The following is a 20,718-nucleotide window of genomic DNA, read 5'->3' as shown; positions in this document are numbered from 1 at the left end:
ATGAGATACATTTGACTTGTATTAGGCACATTTTATCTTTAAATGGTCAGGATTAACATTTACAATAGTACTTTAGAAATAGATACTATCTGGGTATTGTTTCATGTCTTTGGAAATACAAGTATATATTATTCTTGTTATGCTTCAAATAAAAACAGTAAGTGGAGTCATGAAACCCTTCCTGATATTCTTTGACTGTGCTTATAATTGCATAAAACATTCATAATTCATTAAGTAAACAAGACACACCAAGCAAATAGTTAACTTCTAAAATCATTTGAACAAAATCATGTAAAATAACAAATCAAGAAAACATAGAAACAAAACCCATTCTCTTATGTTTTCCAAAGAAAATACATACAAAACCTAACATGACTTCAGTAATCTTTCCTTTTGCAAATATTATGAAAAAGAATTAAGAACCAAATAAATGTTTGTTTCATTGTTGCCAAGTATATATTCAGTTGTACTGTGCATGAAATATGTATTTTAAAATAAGGAATAATGAGCATCAACTAGCAGGTGGTCAGTCAGTGTTTAAATCCTATTTCCTTTTCAACATCTTGAATACATTATAGAGAAGGAATTAACCCTAGGCTCAAAAGGTATAGAGAGTGAGATTTTTTTTTTTGAAGAGAATGTATTAAATTTCCCTGTTATTTTAAAGTAAAAACAATGTAGTTAATTCAGACCAACCTATCTTCTGATGGGAAATAAAAAATCTGGAATATGTATATATATATGTATATATTATTTCCCATATATATATATATATATATATATATATATATGTCCCATCTGTTTGAAGGCCCCGGATTGAAGAACAATAGGTAGAAGTAGAAGTTTAGGAAAGTAATTTCTGAAATTAGAGCTAATTTCCCCTTGAGGTTGTTTCACTGATGCCAGAGGAAGTGACAAAAAAGCTCAGCAATAATGGGAGCATTGGGAATAAAGGGATGATAAACACCTGTAGGTTGCCAGATTCTCAGAAATAAAAACCCTAAACCTAAAACAAATTAAAAAACACTAATAAAACATAGCAAATGATACAGAAACCATAATCCCACTAGCAATCAATCAAAGAATTACAGGTCTTAAAAGAATACATGCTATATTAGTGTCAGTATTTGGGGGCTTGGCAAATATGAACACATGTAGTCTTATGCACATTAGGTTTAGGTGGCAGATCCTTTATCCTAAATTAGTAGGAACAGAATCTTTTTTTTTGGAATGTTTGTAATAGACTTCCCTGGTTGAAGATCCTTAACCTTAAGATGTGAAATCTCAGAAATCCAAAATTTTTTTACTATCATGTCAGCTCAAAAACATTTTTCAGATTTTGCAGCATATTAGATTTTATATATTGGATTAGAGATGTTCAATCCTTATAGGAAAAAAAATCTGAGGTGAAAAATACAGTGTAAATTTATCTGTCTATATCACTATCTCTGTCTGTCTGTCTGTCTATCTATGTATCTATGTATCTATCTATCTATGTTTCAGTTTCTAGGAATCTTTTATATGGATATATACATGTGAACATATGGTATTATGGTGTGAATATAAACTGGTTTCTATCTATCTATCTATCTATCTATCTATCTATCTATCTATCTATCTATCTATCTATCTATCTATCTATGTGTCAACTTCATGTTTCAGTTTCTAGGAATCTTCTATATGGATATATACATGTGAACATATGGTATTATGGTGTGAATACAGACTGGTTTCCAGGTGCTAGAGCTACTTTGTGAGGATCTGGAAACTTTAATACAAACACATATATTTTCTGATAAGGCTATTCATAAAGAGAACATTAAGTAAATTATAGTATATTTGTTCTCTGGATTCTTTGTACTTTAAAAAGAATGAAATAAATTCTTCCTGTAAGTATACTAAAGATGTTTGTAATAAACTAAATAAATGAAAAAACTACAGACCAATATTTAAAATATCCTACCATTCACATGAAATCTAATGAAAAGCTGATGATTTAATAAAGTATATTTGTAACACACACACACACACACACACACACATAAAGAAAGTGTAGGCAAACATAACAAAATTGTTAACATCCATTATCTCAAAGAGAATTCTGAGGAGATAATTGATGTTCTGAGGAGAGACAAAGAGGGCCTTTACTTTTCATGTTATATAATGTCTGCATTGTCTTAATCCAAGATTATATATTAACTTTGCAATTAATATCTTCACACAATTTTGAGAGTAAATAAGAGGAAATGATATGTCAATAAAAATAGTAACTATATGGGATATTATTATTACTGAACACAGCATTATCAGTTATAAGGTTTCGTCTTTAATAAAAGTTAAAACTTGAAGGGCAGGAGTAAAACTTTTACTTCACAAAATGGTATTTGGTAGATTTATTTAAAACATCAATGTATACTTACTCTTAGATCCTAGGAAGATACTTGTGACTTGAAATGACTTTGAAGTTAATTTTATTGTTAATTATCACTAAATAACTAAGTCTCTTAAAAAGTAACTGCTTTGTAGATTAGTTTATAAAGGATCTCTTTAGAAATAATGTTATTATTTGCTTAAAACAAAACCAGTACTTACAAGAAGGGGTAGCTGTCCCAAGTTGTGGAAAGGTCATCAGAACTGAAATCCCTGGTATATCATTTTGTTTTGGATGTTCGGTACTTTGGTCAGCCCAAATCACCACTTTTTTCCTCTCTACTAAATGTTCAATTTCTTTGAAATCAGATTCAAAAGAATTATTTGAAAGGCCAGTTTCTTTCAATGTGCAATACTGTTTTCTTAGGACTGGAAGTAATGCATTCAATACTCTATAAAGAAAAGATGACGAGAGATAAACATAACATTTTAAATATCGTATAGTTCTTTTGTACAATGCTCAAACTATTATATCATTAAAGCTATTTCCTTTATATGGTTTCTTTTAGAATAGGTTATTTCAATCAAAAACCTCAGCATATGCTTAATCTATTAAGTACAGAGTGAAAAGAAGCTTGAGTGGGAACCATGGGAACCAGGTTCTATTCTTAGACTTTATATACTTTCTTTGGAGAAACAACAAACTGAAGTTTCTCATACATACATACATGTACATATATATGTACATGTGTGTGTGTGTGTGTGTGTGTGTATATATATATATATATATATATACATACCATAGGGCAACACCTGAGCAGCAACATATAAGATACTGTTCTGTGGACTAAATGACTTACATACATGTAAAAGCTTTTAAAAACTGTGATTTACAAATCATACATGTTATTATTAACAAAATTGAAATAAAAATACAGTATGTTAAATGATAGAATTCATTTTACATATATAACATTAAAATATATAAAATGAAAGGATAAAACAAATCTACCTTAAGTTAGAAAAGCTAAACCAATGACTTTCTAATGGGACTGAATATGGCTGCAAGGAGAGAAATTCTGGGCAAGAAATATTTCAGAATATTTGAGGTATTGGAATCTTGTCTCTTTCTCAAAATCTCCTCTTGCCAACAGAGCCTCAATCAATGCATTTTATTTTATATTAGACCTACATGTAAGCCTTCAATGAAGAAATACAGTAAAAAAAAAAACAGTATGAACACATATTCAACCCATAGTTCCTAATTTTTACATCAAGGAAGATGCCAAACAATAGGAAGAATATTCAAATGATTCAGAGTTCAGGTATATTAAGGCAGTCAGTAGACAATATTCTACTTATTCAGGAGAGTAGAACCAATTTAAGTACATATGGCAGTGGGAAAAGGAAAACAAATCAGGCTTTAATTTTGCTATAATTGGAAAAACTATTATGCTAACCTCAAATATTTAGAAAGGAGTACCAATAATCTGTGACTCTGTTTTCCTTGGTGTTGGTGGCAAGAAGTCTAAGCTGTGGCTCTTAGATCCACAGGTTTCATATTCCATTATTAACAAAAAAATTATGTTCCAAAACCCCCAACCTGAATTTGCTCCATGCCAACTACTATGCCAAATCCATATGAAAAGATTTGTATGTAACACACCCGCCATTTAACAGATCTTCAGTCTGTTTCTGGTATTTGTTATTTTTGTACCTATCTTTTTCATGGAGAATGCAATTAACCCTACAATGACTGAACTTACAATAAAAATGTTATTATTTGTGTCAACAAGACACAAAGTAAACAAAACTCAAACAAGTTCTGGGAAAGGAGATTTATGATCTGTAAAATGGTAGGAGGCTGTACCAGGGTGTACTGATATAATTCCCCAGTTCTTGCTAACTGTACCATCCAGAAGAGTTAACATGGAAGGACTGAGTTTGTTAAGAAATGCTTCATTTTATTTTTTAAAGTATTCTTATCAGTTTTAGAACTAGAATGATAAGTGTGGTTTACTGTGTTCATACTCTTTGCACAAACAACATGCTTTATGTTGAATGGAAACATAATTTTGAAATCTAGATTCTTGGAATATAGTAGGTAGAGGATACCTTTAAGATCCCAATAAAAGGGCTGGGAAGTTGGCTCAGTGGTAGAGTGCTTGCCTTGCATGCATGAGGCCCTGGGTTCGATTCCTCAGCACTACGTAAGCAAAAAGAAAAAAGCCGGAAGTGGCGCTATGGCTCAAGTAGAAGAGCGCTAGCCTTGAGCTGAAGAGCTGAGAGACAGCGCCCAGGCCCAGAGTTCAGGCCCCACCACCGGAACCCCACCCCCACCCCCCACAAAAAAAAAGATCCCAATAAAAGCCTACGTCACTGAGTCTCTAAAGAGTTCAGCTGTTGCCACAATTTTGATTTTGGTGGAATTAAGCACAATCTTTGGCTCTACTAGAATAAGATTCTTGAAATCTTGTTTTTGCTAGTCTGTCCAGTCCCTTACCTCTTAGCTGATTTTACTTTGTACTCTCTTGCTAAAATAGCTCATTGATTCCTAGCAAGTTATTAAACCTAGAAGTACTAGGTACTATATTGTTATTTGTAAATAATCTACTTTCTTTCTTTCAATTATATATATACATATTTTATTGTAAAGATATGGTACAAAGGGGTTACAGTTACATGAGCAAGGTAATAAGTCCGTTTCCTATCGAGCACTGTTACCTCCTCCTTTGTTTTTCCCCTACCATCCCTTTACTCCCCATCTCCCCAACCTCCCCCCACCACCTTGCCCGAAGTTGTAAAGTTCGTTTTCAACATAGTGTCTTTTATATCTCATTGTTACAATGGGTAACCTGTATCCTTATTTTAGCATTTTGTTGTTTCTCTTTCCCCTTCCTAAATTAGAAAAATGTATATACAAGATGCAGGACACCGGAATCAAATACAGTGACAACAGGTTATACCACTATACTACGGGGGAAGAACATACAAAGAAGCGAGAAAAAAAAACACACACACAAAAAAAACAACCCACACAATACTTTAAAAACAACAGCAACAAAGACAAAATCTCTGTGTCCCTATCTTGGGGTTCATTTCGCTTAGCATCAGGTTATATGGTCATATGTACATAGGCTTTGACCTTTTCTGCTTGTCCTAGACATATACTAGTTATTGCAAATAAGGGAAACCATGGGACCTATGTTTCTTTGGGCCTGGCTTACTTCACTTAACATAATTTTTTCCAATTCTTTCCATTCCTAACAAATGAGATGGTGTCATTCTTTCTGATGGAGATATAAGAATTCCATTGTATACACATACCACATTTTCTTGATCCATTCATTCACTGAAGGGCGTATGGGTTGGTTCCATATCTTAGCTATGGTGAATAATGCTGTGATAAACATAGTTGTGCTCGTAGCTTTAGTATGGCCTTGTTTGTGATCGTTTGGGGAAATGCCCAAAAGTGGGATTGCTGGGTCATAGGGAAGCTCTATGTGGAGTCTTTTGAGGAACCTCCATACTGCTTTCCAAAGTGGTTGAACAAGTTTACACTCCCACCAACAATGCAGTATGTTTCCCTTTTGGCCACATCCTCTCCAGCATCTGTTGTTATTAGATTTCCTGATAAGAGACATTCTAACTGGGGTGAGGTGGAATCTCAATGTTGTTTTGATTTGCATTTCTTTTATGGCTAGAGAAGTTGAGCATTTCTTCATGCGTCCATTGGCCATTCTTATTTCCTCTTTAGAGAAGTCTCTCTTTAAGACTTTAAACCACTTATTAATCGGGAGGTTGTTTTTTTGAGGATTTGTTGTTGGGGATTTAATTTTTTGAGTATTTAGATATGTGGCCATTGTCCATTGTATGGCTAGTGAAGATCTTCTCCCAATCTGGGTGCTGGAGGAATATCAATACCAAACTTCAAACTCTACTACAAAGCCATAGAAATCAAAACAGCTTGGTACTGGCACAAGAACAGAACTGAGGACCAATGGAATGGAACTGAAGACCCAGAAATGAACCCACAGACCTATAGCCACCTAATCTTCGATAAGGGAGCTAAAAAAAAAGAATGGAAAAGAGAAAGACTCTTCAGTAAATGGTGCTGGCAAAATCGGTCGACCAACTGTAGAAAACTAAAGCTAGATCCTTATATATCACCCTGCACCAGAATCAACTCCAAATGGATCACAGACCTCAAAATCAAAGCAGACACCCTGAAAACCTTACAGGAAGGAATAGGAGAAACCCTAGGGCTCCTTGGTACAGGCAGAAATTTTCTTAATAAAGACCCAAAAACACTACAAATCAAGGCATTTTGGACAAATAGGATTGCATGGAACTGCAGCTTCTGCATGGCAAAAGACATAGCAAGCAAGATCAATATACTCTACTTTCAGGACACAAGCACTATATTGTTTGTATTACAATCTACTTTTATGTTTAAAAAACCAAGGCTTAAAAAGTTTACCTACTTTCTGCAGGGATTTATTATTAAAGGCAGCAAGGCTTAAAGACTGATTCCAAAACTCATACTTACGCCTCTGTCTGCCTATGTTGCTGTTCTTGAAGACAAGCTAGATCCATCATATGTCTAATTTGTGCTTTCAGATCTTTGTTCTGGAGTTGTAAATGGTGATAATGAAGCTCTTTATTGAGTTCCTAGAGGAAAGAATGTAAAATATATTTTAGATTCTTTGATGACTTAAATTTTATTAAATTTAATTTTAAGAAAATTAAATTTATTTTCATTTTGGCAGTACTAGGGTTTGAACTCAAGGCCTTGTGCTTGGCAATAGGCCTTTTACCACGAGACATTCTTCTAGCCAACAGTTCACTTTTTTTTTTTTCTTTTTCTTATATGCCAGTCCAGGTTGCTGTCCTGATCTTTTTTGCTTAAAGCTGGTGCTCTACTACTTGAGCCAAAACTCCACTACTGGCTTTTGAGTGGTTAATTACAGAGTCTCACGGACTTTCCTGCCTGGGTTGACTTCAAACCATGATGCCCAAAGCTCAGACTCCTGAGTAGCTAGGATTCCAGGCCTGAGTCACTGGCACCTAGTCTTGTTTTCATGTTTTTGATAGAAAATATATTTAGGAAACAAAGGAGGAGGCTACAACGCTTGATAAAAAATGTACTCATTATCTTGCCCATGTAATTATAACCCCTCTGTACAGTATTTTCACAATAAAAAATAAATTAAAAAAAAGAAAATTACAGTACTGACATTTGAAAAAAAAATATTTAGAACATACTTACAAAGTAAAGTTCCCCAGCAACTAAATGTAAAAATTTCCAAGGAAATTTTCTAAAATGATAGCTTTTCTGTCAACTAACCTTGCTCACAATGTGAAAATAAAATATAATTAGATTTTGCTTAAGGGTCACTTCCTGAAGGAGGCTTTCTCTGAGCTTTTCTTTTTTTTGGGGGGGGGGGGTCAGTTGTGGGCTTGAACTCTGGGCCTGGGCACTGTCCCTGAGCTTTTCAGCGTAAGGCTAGTGCTCTACCACTTGAGCCACAGTGCCACTTTCAGTTTTCTGAGTGGTTTATTGGACATAAGAGTCTCATGGAAGTTCCTGCCTGGGCTGGCTTTGAACTGCGATCCTCAGATCTCAGCCTCCTGAGTAGCTAGGATTACAGGCATGAGCCACTGGCGCTCTGCTCCTGAGCATGTATTTAAAATGGATACCTCTACCTTCTAATATTGCCATAGCACTGGTTAGTAACAATTTTAGCTATGCAGTTTACTGTTTGTCTGCAGTTTTATTCTCAGAACAGAGACTACAGTCAGAATTATAGTTTAGTGTATATAAAAATATATGCCCACATCTACTTTCATTATATCCTAGAAAAAAAAAGGCTTTTATATAAGTGTTTACAAAGTTCCATTTTCTTAAGTTTTATGTATCTAGAGTCAGGTGTACTCTAATGTCTGATCTGTTACCTTAAGTTACTCATCTTTCCTGAAACCTGATTAAGCCTAAACAGAAAATATCTTGGAGGTTACACTGAAATATGATGGAGAGTCCATAACATTTTCAGCATCTTGGGAAAATTTCAGGTACCATTATTAGGAAAAAACAAACAAACAAACAAACAAAAACTTTGGAGAGGATATTCTAATTAGCTGAGCCAGTAATCCTATAAGCAGGAAAGTGAGGCCTGGAAAACTTCCTTTTACAAAAAAAATCTGATAATCTATTTTAGCTTTTTGATATTTGTTTACAAGCTGGAGTTGACCACTGACTTGTTTTCTACTTCCATTAAAAAGTTACTTCCTTAGAGGGAGGAAGGATAAACAAATGTTAAACAAATGTAGGCATGGTACTCAGTAGACACTAAATGGAAAATGAACCATGTAACTTGTGGGCAGGAACAAGAGGGGGAAACTGGGGGAAAATTAAGGAAGGGTGATATTGTCCAAAAAGAAATGTACTTATTTCCTGACTTGTGAAGTACAACATCTTGATAACAATAAAATTATATTAAAAATATTCCTATCCCAGTAGTAGGGACGATGACAGAGAAACAATGTCAAAACAATGTCTTTCTATTTGCCAGAGAAATATTAAAGATAAAGTTTTATTACATAAGTCATTTTTATACTTCAAGAAACAGCAAATATTTTAGGGAAAAAATTTTCATAGAAACAGGATGATATGCCTCTAGTACTAGGATATGAGTCTTGATGTTTAGAGAAAGGCTTAGCCTTGAAAGAAATTGCCATTTTAAGCCACTTCATATGGCCTACATGAAGATCAGTTTATTTGACTAACATTTTAAGAGCTGGGTTAGATGGTTTTTTCATTCTTTTCTAATTAGAAAATAAAATGATTTTAATCATATAGTAGTTATATTTCTTAAAAATAATTATATTTCTATCTTTTTACTGTTTTTTTTTCTTTGCTTGGCACAGGTGGCTCACATGTGTAATTGTATCTACTCAGGAGGGTAAGAACTGAGGATCATGGTTTGAAGCCATTACAGATAGGTAAGTACGTGAGAGTGTCATCTCCAGTTAGCTACCAAAAGCTGGAAATAGAGTTGTGGCTCAAGTATTAGAGCATACTAGTCTTGAGCCAGAAGAACTCAGGGACAGTGTACAGGCCTGTTAAGTCCCAGGATATTCTTGAACCACTGTCAATAATAGATCTTGGCTAATTTGTCATTTTTAAAAAACTAAGTTTACAATTTGAACTAGTTTTTACATTTACACATTAATGACTGAACCTGATTAGAAGAGCAGAGCCTATTCTGAGAACTACAAGTAAGTTAGTAATAGCTGAAATGTAGAGTGTGGTGAGAGTGATATAAAACTTGAGAATTATTAGGTACCAGACCATGGTAGATCTGATAAATCTTGAAAGAGAGTTTATACTGGAAAAATGACACAGAAGAGTGATATGTTAAGTAACTATGGAACATAGTTTTCTGATTCTGGAACATGCCAGAATCAGAAAAACCAAATGCAGTAAGAAGCAGTCCAAAAACAGAGGGTAGGAGTCAGAATTAAGGTAGTAGCAGTGAGGAGTAGAGAAAGATGGCTAAAGCAATAGATAATGCAGAAGAAGAGATATAGAAAGCATACTAACTGCAAAAACCAGAATCACTCAGTTTTCCGGAGTTGTAGGATCTTGAATAAATCAAGTCCCTTCATGAACCTATGTAGGAAATAGTAACTAATAATTATTTCAACTGTGAAAACATCTGTAGAAAAAGAATTAAGCATAGGACTTGACTGGGAATGTAAAGTTTTAATTTTTTCTTTTTTTTCAAATTATTTATAATAATAAGATGCAAAAGGACTTTGACCGTTCTTTAAAATTGGGAGCTTATAGCAAATACAGGATAGCACAGGCAAGACTAAAAATTATCTACAACTGACTTTTCTGTTTCTTTAAAAAAAACTAAAAAAGTTTTTAAGTACTACATCTGTAGTTATCCATGACTATAAATAAGAATGCTAATTCCTTATAGAACAAGTACAATAAAATTAACTCATTGTTTTGAAGAAATAATGTAAGTAATCTAAACCTACATTTTAAACCTACAAGGACATATGCTAAGTTCTTAGAAATGTACTTAATGAATTGAACACTATACTTCAAACTGAGTAGAGTAATAAATTTACATTCTCCTACTAAAAAGTACAAAAGAAATTTTGAAAAAGTCTGCCTATTGAAAGAGCTAAATAATCTATCAGAATAGTAGAACTATAAGTTATAGCACACACACACACACACAAACTAATGAAATTTCTATAGTAATTTTTAACTAAAGTCAAAGTTTAACCAAAGTACTTACAATTTTGTGTACACTAAAAAGTGAATAAACTAGTAAATACCAACACCATTTAACATGTGCTACTTAAGATCATGAAGTGAAAGTGAATAACATATACTTGTCCATGTTATTAACTGGTTCCTTTGAAAACTTTAAGTAAGAGGTAGTGAAAACTGTTGCACTCTAAGTTGAATCTTTAGTTTTAGGTGACTTACAGCTAACATGAAATTTCAGAAGCTACTTTTTCCTGTGCCTAGACAATGCCTTTAGAGTTCAATGATGAATCACTGTCTTTTGTAATTTTTTTGGCTGGTATTTTTAAATCATTATACCATCTTAGGATAGGTATAACACTTTGGATACAATAATTTCTTTATGAAGAATATATACATCACATTTTAAAATCAATAAAAGGGCTTCAGGAAACAAGTGACTTCAAACAAGTTTGGAGATTCCTAGGATGACTGAGTCTCAATAAATATCCACAGTAAAAGTTCTTCTCTGCATTTGTCTTTGTCTTTCTTCTTAGAAGTCAGGGTATCTTTTACTTACTATTCTGAATGGTCATCATTGACTGCACCTACTAGTCTTTTCTCTGCAGTCATGTTCAAGGTTTACTGCTAAAAACATTTGCTTTTGCTTATTTTTTTTTTACATACTAGTGTTCATAAAATATTTATATCCATTGCCAGCCAGTCAGTGAATCTATTCCCCTAATTCTTGATGTATTGATCAATACGTCTGAATTACAAAATTAGTACTTTTTTTTTTCTTTTTTTTTTTGTCGGTCGTGGGGGCTGAACTTTGTGGGGGCTGAACTCTGGGCCTGTACATTGTCCCTCAGTTCTTCAGCTCAAGGCTAGAGCTCTACCACTTGAGCCACAGCACCATTTCCGGCTTTTTCTGCTTATGTGCTGCTGAGGAATCGAACCCAGGGCCTCATGCATGCAAGGCAAGCACTCTACCATTAAGCCACCTTCCCAGCTCCAAAATTAGTACTTTTTGAATATTAAAAGCCCACAGCATTTATTACTGAGTATTCAAGTCCACCTTTATTTTCAGTCAGATGTTCTTTTACAGATTTTAAAATTCCAGAAGATCTAATATCCGTTTGTTGGCAAAAGCATATGATTTTAGCTATATTAGGTGCTTAGTACCTATCATTTTCTTCTTTCTTATTCAAGGACTAACGTTTTCTTTAGGGGAATGTTCCAAGCAACAAAGGAAATAAGTAAAGTCATACTTCCAGACTCATTTTTATCTTGGGGCAGCCATGTGATACATTCTAGCTAATAGCCTGTTAGGCATTTCTAGAAAAGTCACTGTTTACTGATCTAGACACAGAACCCCTCCCCCCCCTCCATTTCCCTCTTCTTCTGATATAGGTACAAATTTGATACTGGAGCTAAAATATAAGTATTATATTATAATCACGAATTGATAAGCATGATGCTAATATATTAGAACTACATACTTCCAAGACACTATTAAGGGAGTAAAGTATACCCCAAACTGGCTAAGCTATTGAAATCATATTACTTATAAGTTTGTTATAGAACAGACATTAATGAAAACTACCATCATTATACTTTATGCATAAATATATTTTGATATTCTAATATGGAATAACATCACACCTAGACACGCACACATACATACCTTTCTCTATACTTTTTTCAAATCACTTTACTTAGCTATAATAAAATTAGTAGTCATAACATTTAAAACCATTTTTTTCAAAAATACCAAGGTTTAAAACAAACTTTAAGTTACCTACATGAATCCTTGTTTGAAATTGAGAATTACTTTACTTTAAGAGCCACCTAATAAAAGGAGGAATTGTTTAAGAATAACACTCAGCAGTAACTTTTCCCTTTTGAAAGTACAAATCTAGTAGCCAATTAACAAGCAGAAGGTATATTCAGTTATAAACAGTATAAAATAAACTAATTATATCTCAGAGAATTAGGGCAATAGTTTTCTTATGAAAGATACTGAATAACAAAAATAGAGCCTGATTTTCATAAATTAAATCTGAATATACAAATACATACATACCTTTGGAATACAACCATTTTGACCTAAGAGTACCATTTCATTTTCCACTTGTTGGAGCCAATTAGTATTTTCATCAAATTGCTTCAGTTCTTCATCCCTCTTTTTCTCTAGGTAGCTGCGACGTGTTTTAAACATTGCAAGTCTATGATCTCGTTTGCAAGTAGCCTGAAACACAATACAACATACCTAATTGTATGATACTTGGTGTACATGGTATTAGCAAAATACTATTTTATGATGTTAGCAAAGCTGATTAACTTAAGCTATATTTTTATATTTAAAATTATTTCCTCCTTAAAGCAGTATAACACTTGTAGGAAAATAGGAAATTGAGTTGAGTCACTTGTATAACATTACATTGGGAGTTTTGGCTGTAAGAAATACAGTGAACAACTTTAAAATGTGTAACTTTTTTCCCCCTCGTGTGTGTGTGTGTGTGTGTGTGTGTGTATGTGTGTGCGCGCACGCGCGCGCACGCGTGCGCATATGCGCGCTAACAAAATACATCCTCTTTTACGCTGAATCTGTAAAGTTCATATAAGGTCAGATAAATTCCATGACTTCCTTAATCAAAATCAAAGCAGATTCATACCCCCTCTTACCACTTCTCCAGTTTGAAGGATGTGAACAAATAAAGTGTTATAGTGTTCTGATTTTGCCTGTAAGGCCTTAAATTGGCTGATTCAATAGACAGAAATGAGAGTTGATAATCAGTCTGCTTTTCAAAAAGCTGATTTTGCCTATAGATGGGTTCAAGTCCATTAATGGCTCCATCGCTATATTTGGTATTTTACATTTGCAAAAATTAGATTGAAATCGATCATTTGGTCTTCACACTATCATAGGAACTGTGGGTCAGAACAGCTTGACCTCTGTGGGAAATTTTCCAAGAGATACTGAACTCAATAATTATCAGATATGATGACTATACCTGAAAAAATACAGCTTTAAGATTTGAACAGGCACTTACAGCTAGATTTGAAAGTGGAGAATGAAGAATAATATAAAGAAGAGGAGCTAGATTTGAATTCATTAAGGGCTTTACCCTTTTGGGCTAATAAATTCCCCTAACGTATTACCTTTTATAAATGTTTCATAATTAAAAATGGCAGGCATAAAACAAAAACAAATATGACTGTCTTCAACTGAATGGAGACTCATAAAGGATTCTGAGTCTGGTAAATGTAGCTGTCATTAACTCACAGCCAACTCCTAGGTATTCATACATTTTATTTAACCTTTCCTCCAAGAGAAATGTAAAGGTTAAGTAAAAAAAGAGCTCCACTTTATGCTAGTAGATAAAAAAAAGGTTGATATTCATTGCCATTCTCAATAAGGTTCTTGACATTATCTGATTAATTATATCCCAATTAATTGATTATGGGGTAAGATATTAAAACAAACGAAACAAACTGTAAACTTCTAGGGCAAAAGGTTACAAGATGTTATTAGGTAGAACAACTAAAAAAGATGTCTGCAATCATTATCTAGAGAGCCTTAAGACTCTTTCTTATGGTTTATTCAGTCAATACAATTTTGATAACAATGTATTCTTATTCATAAATTACTGTAGTTTTACAAACCAAAAAATACTATTACTCTTTTTACTACCCATTTTTTGCTTTAAAAGCCATGACTATTTTCATATATATGTTAACATATGAGCTATTTTGAAGTAAATCATTTTTTTTCAATTATTTTGAGTTTTTTGGGTAAATTTCATTTTGACTTTCTAATAGAAATATTGGTAGAAGGAATTTATATAAACCAAAAGTCTTCAAAACTCTAAGTTAGAATGAAGTAGAAAAGTATCCTGAAACTTAAAGTTTAAAAGCCTTGCTGTAGCAGGGCTTTTTTGAGTGGGATGTAGGAGTTTTAGAATTTCTTCTGCCATTCAAAAGTTGTGAAAACTTGGCAAGTCAATCTCAGCGGGTTTCCATTATCTCATGGGAAAATGAGTTAAATTAAACCATTACTGCTTCATCATTTACAAATGTAAACACTCCTCTAGAAACCAGAGTAAAAGTCACCTGTGTATCTGAATGTGGCAGTATTTAATGCCAGAAAGATCCTAGCTAAAAGCTCAAAAGTAAGTTAGTTGACGTTTTACTTTTAATGCTCAACAAATATATTATCCAGGAAGATTCTTTATAGGAATGTTTAATTACTTCCAATGAATCAATGTTCCAAGATGGGAAGTGTCTGGAAAAACATTTTTAAATGTACAAATTTTATACTGGTATTAAAATAAGTTTTTCCCACCGAGTTTGAAAAGAGCTGTTTGTATTTTCAGTAATAAAATATCGAGAATACCACCACAAAAGTCTTGAGAAAGAATATAGTTTTGAAATTTTAGGTGTTATTACTTTGTACAAAAGAACTGGTAATATGGCAAACTCATATTTATATTATAAAATAATTTTACAGGTTATCTTTACATGGCTATAAAACTACCTAGGAGTTTTATTTCAATATATATTTCAGTATCCATACTCCAAACCTATTTATAGCTGAATCAATGTTATGAGATTCAGTAGTTCTGATAATAAATCTCTTTTGGAGGGCATCCAAAACATAAAATTCTTTGCCTTAGAAAGCAGTTTATTAAGACATTTCTGTCCACAAACAAAATATAACTAAAGCCTGAGATGTTTCTCAATGGTTTAATTATAACCAACAACTGTTTTGTTTCTTTTTTCTTTTTTTGTCACCATAAAGCATAGATGACCTGAACTTACAAACTTCCTGTTCTAAGTGTTAGACTGTAGGTATCAGCTAACATGCCTGTTTTAAGATTTTTATCTCCCTAATTTCATAGGGACAGTTCATATGAACACAATTCAAGGCCAACCCAAGCAAAAAAGTCAGCAAGATCTCATCTCAGCAAGTAAGCTGGATGTGGTAATATATGTTTGTGGTCTCGGGTATGATTGTAGTCTAACACCAGTCCTGGACAAAAATGAGAGAACCCATATGAAAAATAATTAAGGACATCACTCAAGAGGCAGAGCATCAAGAATGGTTAAGAAATGGTAACATATAGACTGACATAATCAAAAGCTAGACATCATAAAAGTCAACTGGCTTATACAAGGTTAATATGCAGAAGAATAAAGAGACACAATTCAAAATTCATTTAAGAAAGTACATCAAAGTAAAAAAATGACCTAAGTTAGTATGGGATTAACATACTCAGCTGACTAACTGCAATAAAAGTCTAATAAATAGTACTCAATTCTAAGTTCCGGTAATATTCAGACTACTTACAACTACTTACTACTTACTTTTAGTTAAAAATTAGATTCTAAATTCCTGGCAACCAATGTTTCCATAATATGTGACACTCTTCCCATTTACTTGTCAATAATTTTTATAAAATGTCTTCTTTTTGTCATGTGTCAGCTTGAATATATTTATATAAAATGTCTTCTATTTTCCATGTGCCAAATCAAATCCATTTACAGTGGTTAGTGTAGGCTAATTTCTAGTTCAGAAAGATGAGGGCAATTTACTAGTGAAATAAGCTATAATAAAAAACTTTTTTTTTGTAGAAGTATTGAATGCATTTGGCATTTTTATAATATACCACAAATATACTCTGTACTGGTCAAATCTATATTTTATCTATAATAAACTATTTTTGTTTTTTTTCCAATTGATAATCTCATGCAAGGATCAGCATAAATATGCTCTTTCCACCAGAAAGACTTTTAAGATAACCACAATGAGAAGCTAATAGTTCAGAGCATTTACAGTACCTATAGAATAGTAGTAATTAAGAAAGCAAACTGAAGTGAGCCAACTAGGGTTTTATAGTGGTTTAATCATATTAATTAGGCAGGAAACTAGAAGACTTTATGGGGCTTTGGGTAACAATAGCACAGTACTTGCCTAGCACACATGAAACCTGGATTCAATTTTCAGCACACACACACACGCACACACACACACACGCACACACACACACACACACACACACACACACACACACACACACACACACACACACACACACACACACACACACACACACACACACACACACACACACACACAAGAAAGTAAAAAATAAAAAGAAACAGTTAAAAGCATGTGTATATATACCTTACCATTAAAACTGAGGAAATAATTGTGATCTTATAGGTCTAGGTATATATTTGTTTTGTACTGCTAGAAGCTCATTCCTTTTGAATATACATCTTTCTACTACTAGAAAATCTGCACCATAAATTTTTTGCATTATCTTCTGTATGTCAAATGAAGTTTTGGGAAATCTGTCATATTTGCTGTCTGCCAAGTTGGTTTTTTATTTTGTTGTTTTTTCCTTTCTTTTGGTGCTGTGTCAGGGCTTATAACTAAGGGCTTTGAGTTAACATGGCTTTCTTGCTCATATCTAATACTCTAACACTTGATTCACACCTTCAGTATAGTATTTTATTGGTTAATTGGAGATTGAATCTTGCAGACGTTTCTGTTCAGGCTAGCTCGAAACCTCAGTTCTCTAGGTTTCAGCCTCCTTCATAGCTAGGATTATAGCATGAGCCACTTGGTACCCAGCTTTTGCTGATTCTTAACTGTGACAAACTGTTCTACTATGTGTTTTATATTTTGGACTTAGTGGCTAGCATTGATGATTTCTTTCCTGGCTGATTTTGCATTGACTCTGCAGAGGTACTACTGTTCTAATATTTTGTTTATTAATTTTCAACTTTAGGGGTTTCCTAAATAAAATACATGCTAAAGTTCATACCTTAAATCAGTCAGGGGGGTTGGGCTAACAAGGAAGATGAAAGATAAAATATGGTCGAAGTAGACAATACAGATTAAAATAAAACAATGAAACTTGTAGAAAATGTTTGGGAAAGTGAGTAGTGAGAGTATATAGGGTGAGACTACCTGGAATATACTTCCCTCTTTTGGTAATCAAAAATTAAAACTGTTCTTTTCTGAAAAAAAAAATTCCCATTGGTTTATATTGTAAATCACTGGTTCTGGATGGACTGTTTCCATGTCATACTTCTGGTAACAAACTCTCCTTGAGACTTTGTTAACTTGTTGTGAGGAGTTCATACATATTGCAGAAAAGCAAGAATTGGAACTGAGATTTTGCTGCTCTTCGTTTTCTTGTTAAAATGGAACTTAAATTTCTTTTTTTTTGTAAATTTAGTATTTTTGTCAAGGTGATGCATAGAGAGTTACAGTTGCATAAGTGAGGCAGTGAGTACATTTCTTGTTGAATTATTTTTCTCCCATTTTCCCTCCTCTTCCCCCAACATTTCTAGCATATTGTCAATATTGCTGTTGCTGGTGCACCCTTTGTCCTTTGTCTCACTTTGTCTCACCATTTTGTTGCTCCCCTTCCCTTTCCCAAATCAGACAAACATATATACAAGGCACAGGGTACCAAAATCAAATATCATGACAACAAGGGATAAGCCAAAAGTGGCGGGGAGGAAGGGCAGAGCAGAAAGAAAGAGAAAGAAATAGCTTCACACAGTACATTAAAAACAACAAGGGCAAACCCCTTGTTTCTATATCTTGGTCATTTTGATTAGCATAATTTTAAATGGTCATATATACATAGCTATTTTGCTATTGTGAGCCTCTGCTAGGACTATCCTAGACATAGACTAATTATCACAAATGAGGGAAACCATGGAGACTATGTTTCATTTGGTCTGGTTTACTTCTCTTAATATGATTGTTTCCAAGTCTTTCCATTTACGTATGAATGTGGTGATGTCATTCTTTCTGATGGAAGTATAGAATTTCATTGTATATACATATAATATTTTCTTAATCCATTCATCTACTGAGGGGCATCTGGGTTGGTTCCATATCATAGCTATGGTAAATAATGCTGCAATGAACATGATTATGATGGTAGTTTTCGTATGGCCTGTGTGTATGTGGTTATTTGGGTAAATGCCCAGGAGTGGGGTTGCTGTGGACCACACGTTATCTGCTCACCACTCCCCAGCAATGTTGATCTAATAGGTTTGAATGTGGCAGGAGGGTGTGCCTGTATAACAACTCCTAGATGATGGTACAGCTTGTCATTTCAGCATTTGAGGAACATACTAATACTCTCATGTATGTCAATAGAACTAGTCAATATCAATAATATAAGCATATGATGAGCATCAATATTTGTTAAAAGTACAATGTAAACATGTAAATGTTAAATGTTAATCAAACATGCAGGAAATACACAAATATACTACAATTCATATAGAATTTTCCTGGTTCTTTGTGTGTGTGCGTGGGGGGGAAATTTGGTACCTGATGCTTTTGTTTATTGGCTAAAGCTGTCATAGCAGAACTACTCCACCAATCCCTAATATTCCTGGCTCTCTTTTTCTTCTTTTTTTATGGTAAAGGTGAGGTAGGGGTTGTTGTTACATAAGTCAGGTAATGAGCATGTTTCATTTTGAACATGCCATCTCCTCTCTCAACAGTTCCCCTCCCCACCCCCCTACTCCCTCACCCTACCCCCCTCCCGCCCCTCGCCACAAAAAAAAAAATACTAAAACCAAAAGGCTTTCCAAATGGGCAGAACAAATCACAGAAAAACAAGACAAAACGGCAAGTTAAAGAAGCTTAATTCCCACAGAAAATAAGCAGGCAATAGAAGAGTCAATCAAGGAGTACAGTTAAAAGAGGCAAAACCAAAGATTAAACATTCTAGATTTCTGTTTGTGGACTCCATGAATTCTTCTAATCTCAGGTTAGTCTCATCATGCTCACTAATTGCTTTGTATAGACTTTCTCTCTTTTCATTAATTCTATTTTATCAGCAGTTTTTAAAGCATTTTAAGAACTATTTTCTAGGTCACTCCTTAAATTGCTTTCTATATACTTTAGCATTTAGGAGAACAATTTAGAATAGAATTTCTAAATGTTTGTTCATAATTACTGCATTTCCATGTCTTCCAAATCAGAAGTTTTTGTGATTTCACATTCTATACAATTTCATTCTGAAGTAATTTAAATACCTTTTCTACTTTGTCTTCAGAACACATCATTTCTATCTGCTTATGGCACTGTTGTTGATAGAATGACTTAAGTTCATTTTCTTTGAGCAACATTTCCAACTTTAGATATTCTTGTCGAATTTCTTCTCGATTCTGGAACAAGCAGTTCAGAATTTCTTGATATCTAAAAAAAAATTATAAAATTTCATTAGTTGTGAGATAAATGATACAAAGTTTCCCTAAATGCGGCTGGGAAGGTGGCTCAATGGTAAGCATTCATGAGGCCCTGGGTTCGATTCCTCAGCACCACATAAGCAAAAAGAAAAAAGCCAGAAGTGGTACTGTGGCTCAAGTGGTAGAGTGCTAGCCTTGAGCTGAAGAGCTGAGGGACAGTGCCTAGGCCCAGAGTTTAGGCCCGATGACTGGACCCAAAAAAACAAAGTTTGCCTAAATAACCAAATACATACCACTTAGAATTATATTCAGTGATAAATAGCAAGTAGGTTAGAATGACTTTTCCCAATTACAAAAATGTTTAGAAAAAAATATTAACTTTGTTTCTTCTACTATAGGTTTTTCTCAAAACCTGCCAAAGGAAAAAATCTGTTATTGATACATACATCTATCAGAAGATGTCTGGTATTAGTAGTATACTAAATTTTGCTTATATCTATATTTAAGTCATACTGTTTACCCAAAGTAAAATATGTGGTATTTGTAGAAAAGGATGATAATCTAGAACTGTATTATGGCTATTCTCAATGTACCTGTGACCAAAAATTTTATGTTGTTTTGGTGGTGGCCTAATATGAAGCAGTAGGAGCACAGTCCCAGATTGTTTTCATTGCCCCCTAGGTATTATGAGAGGACCAGAGTTTAGCTTCAAATTTTATTATTGTGAAAACACATCATAAATGTTAGGTAACCCCTACAGCTTGGCTAAGAATCAACTGACACTTTCAGGACCCAAAGCATGAGATATAGAAAAGCCACTATTATTTGCTTCTTCAAAAGTATAATAT

The 20,718-nt window shown here is 33.7% G+C and overlaps 1 protein-coding gene across 1 annotated transcript in view; it reads right to left on the bottom strand.

The window, feature by feature from the left end:
• Positions 1-20,718, bottom strand: part of Kif18a (kinesin family member 18A) — a 58,320-nt gene that overhangs the window by 18,828 nt on the left and 18,774 nt on the right. The window contains exons 10-13 of the mRNA XM_070032688.1: positions 19,718-19,880; positions 12,723-12,887; positions 6,920-7,041; positions 2,593-2,822 (exon numbers count right to left, since the gene is read on the bottom strand). Of these exons, the coding sequence (XP_069888789.1) occupies positions 2,593-2,822; positions 6,920-7,041; positions 12,723-12,887; positions 19,718-19,880 (680 nt within the window). The remainder of the gene's footprint in view (positions 1-2,592; positions 2,823-6,919; positions 7,042-12,722; positions 12,888-19,717; positions 19,881-20,718) is intronic.

Source organism: Dipodomys merriami, unplaced genomic scaffold (assembly GCF_024711535.1).
Source record: "Dipodomys merriami isolate MVZ:Mamm:240054 unplaced genomic scaffold, mDipMer1.0.p SCAF_21, whole genome shotgun sequence".
NCBI classification, from domain to species: Eukaryota; Metazoa; Chordata; class Mammalia; order Rodentia; family Heteromyidae; genus Dipodomys; species Dipodomys merriami.
Note: the sequence above shows the minus strand (reverse complement) of the source record. Positions and strands in the feature narration are given on the sequence as shown.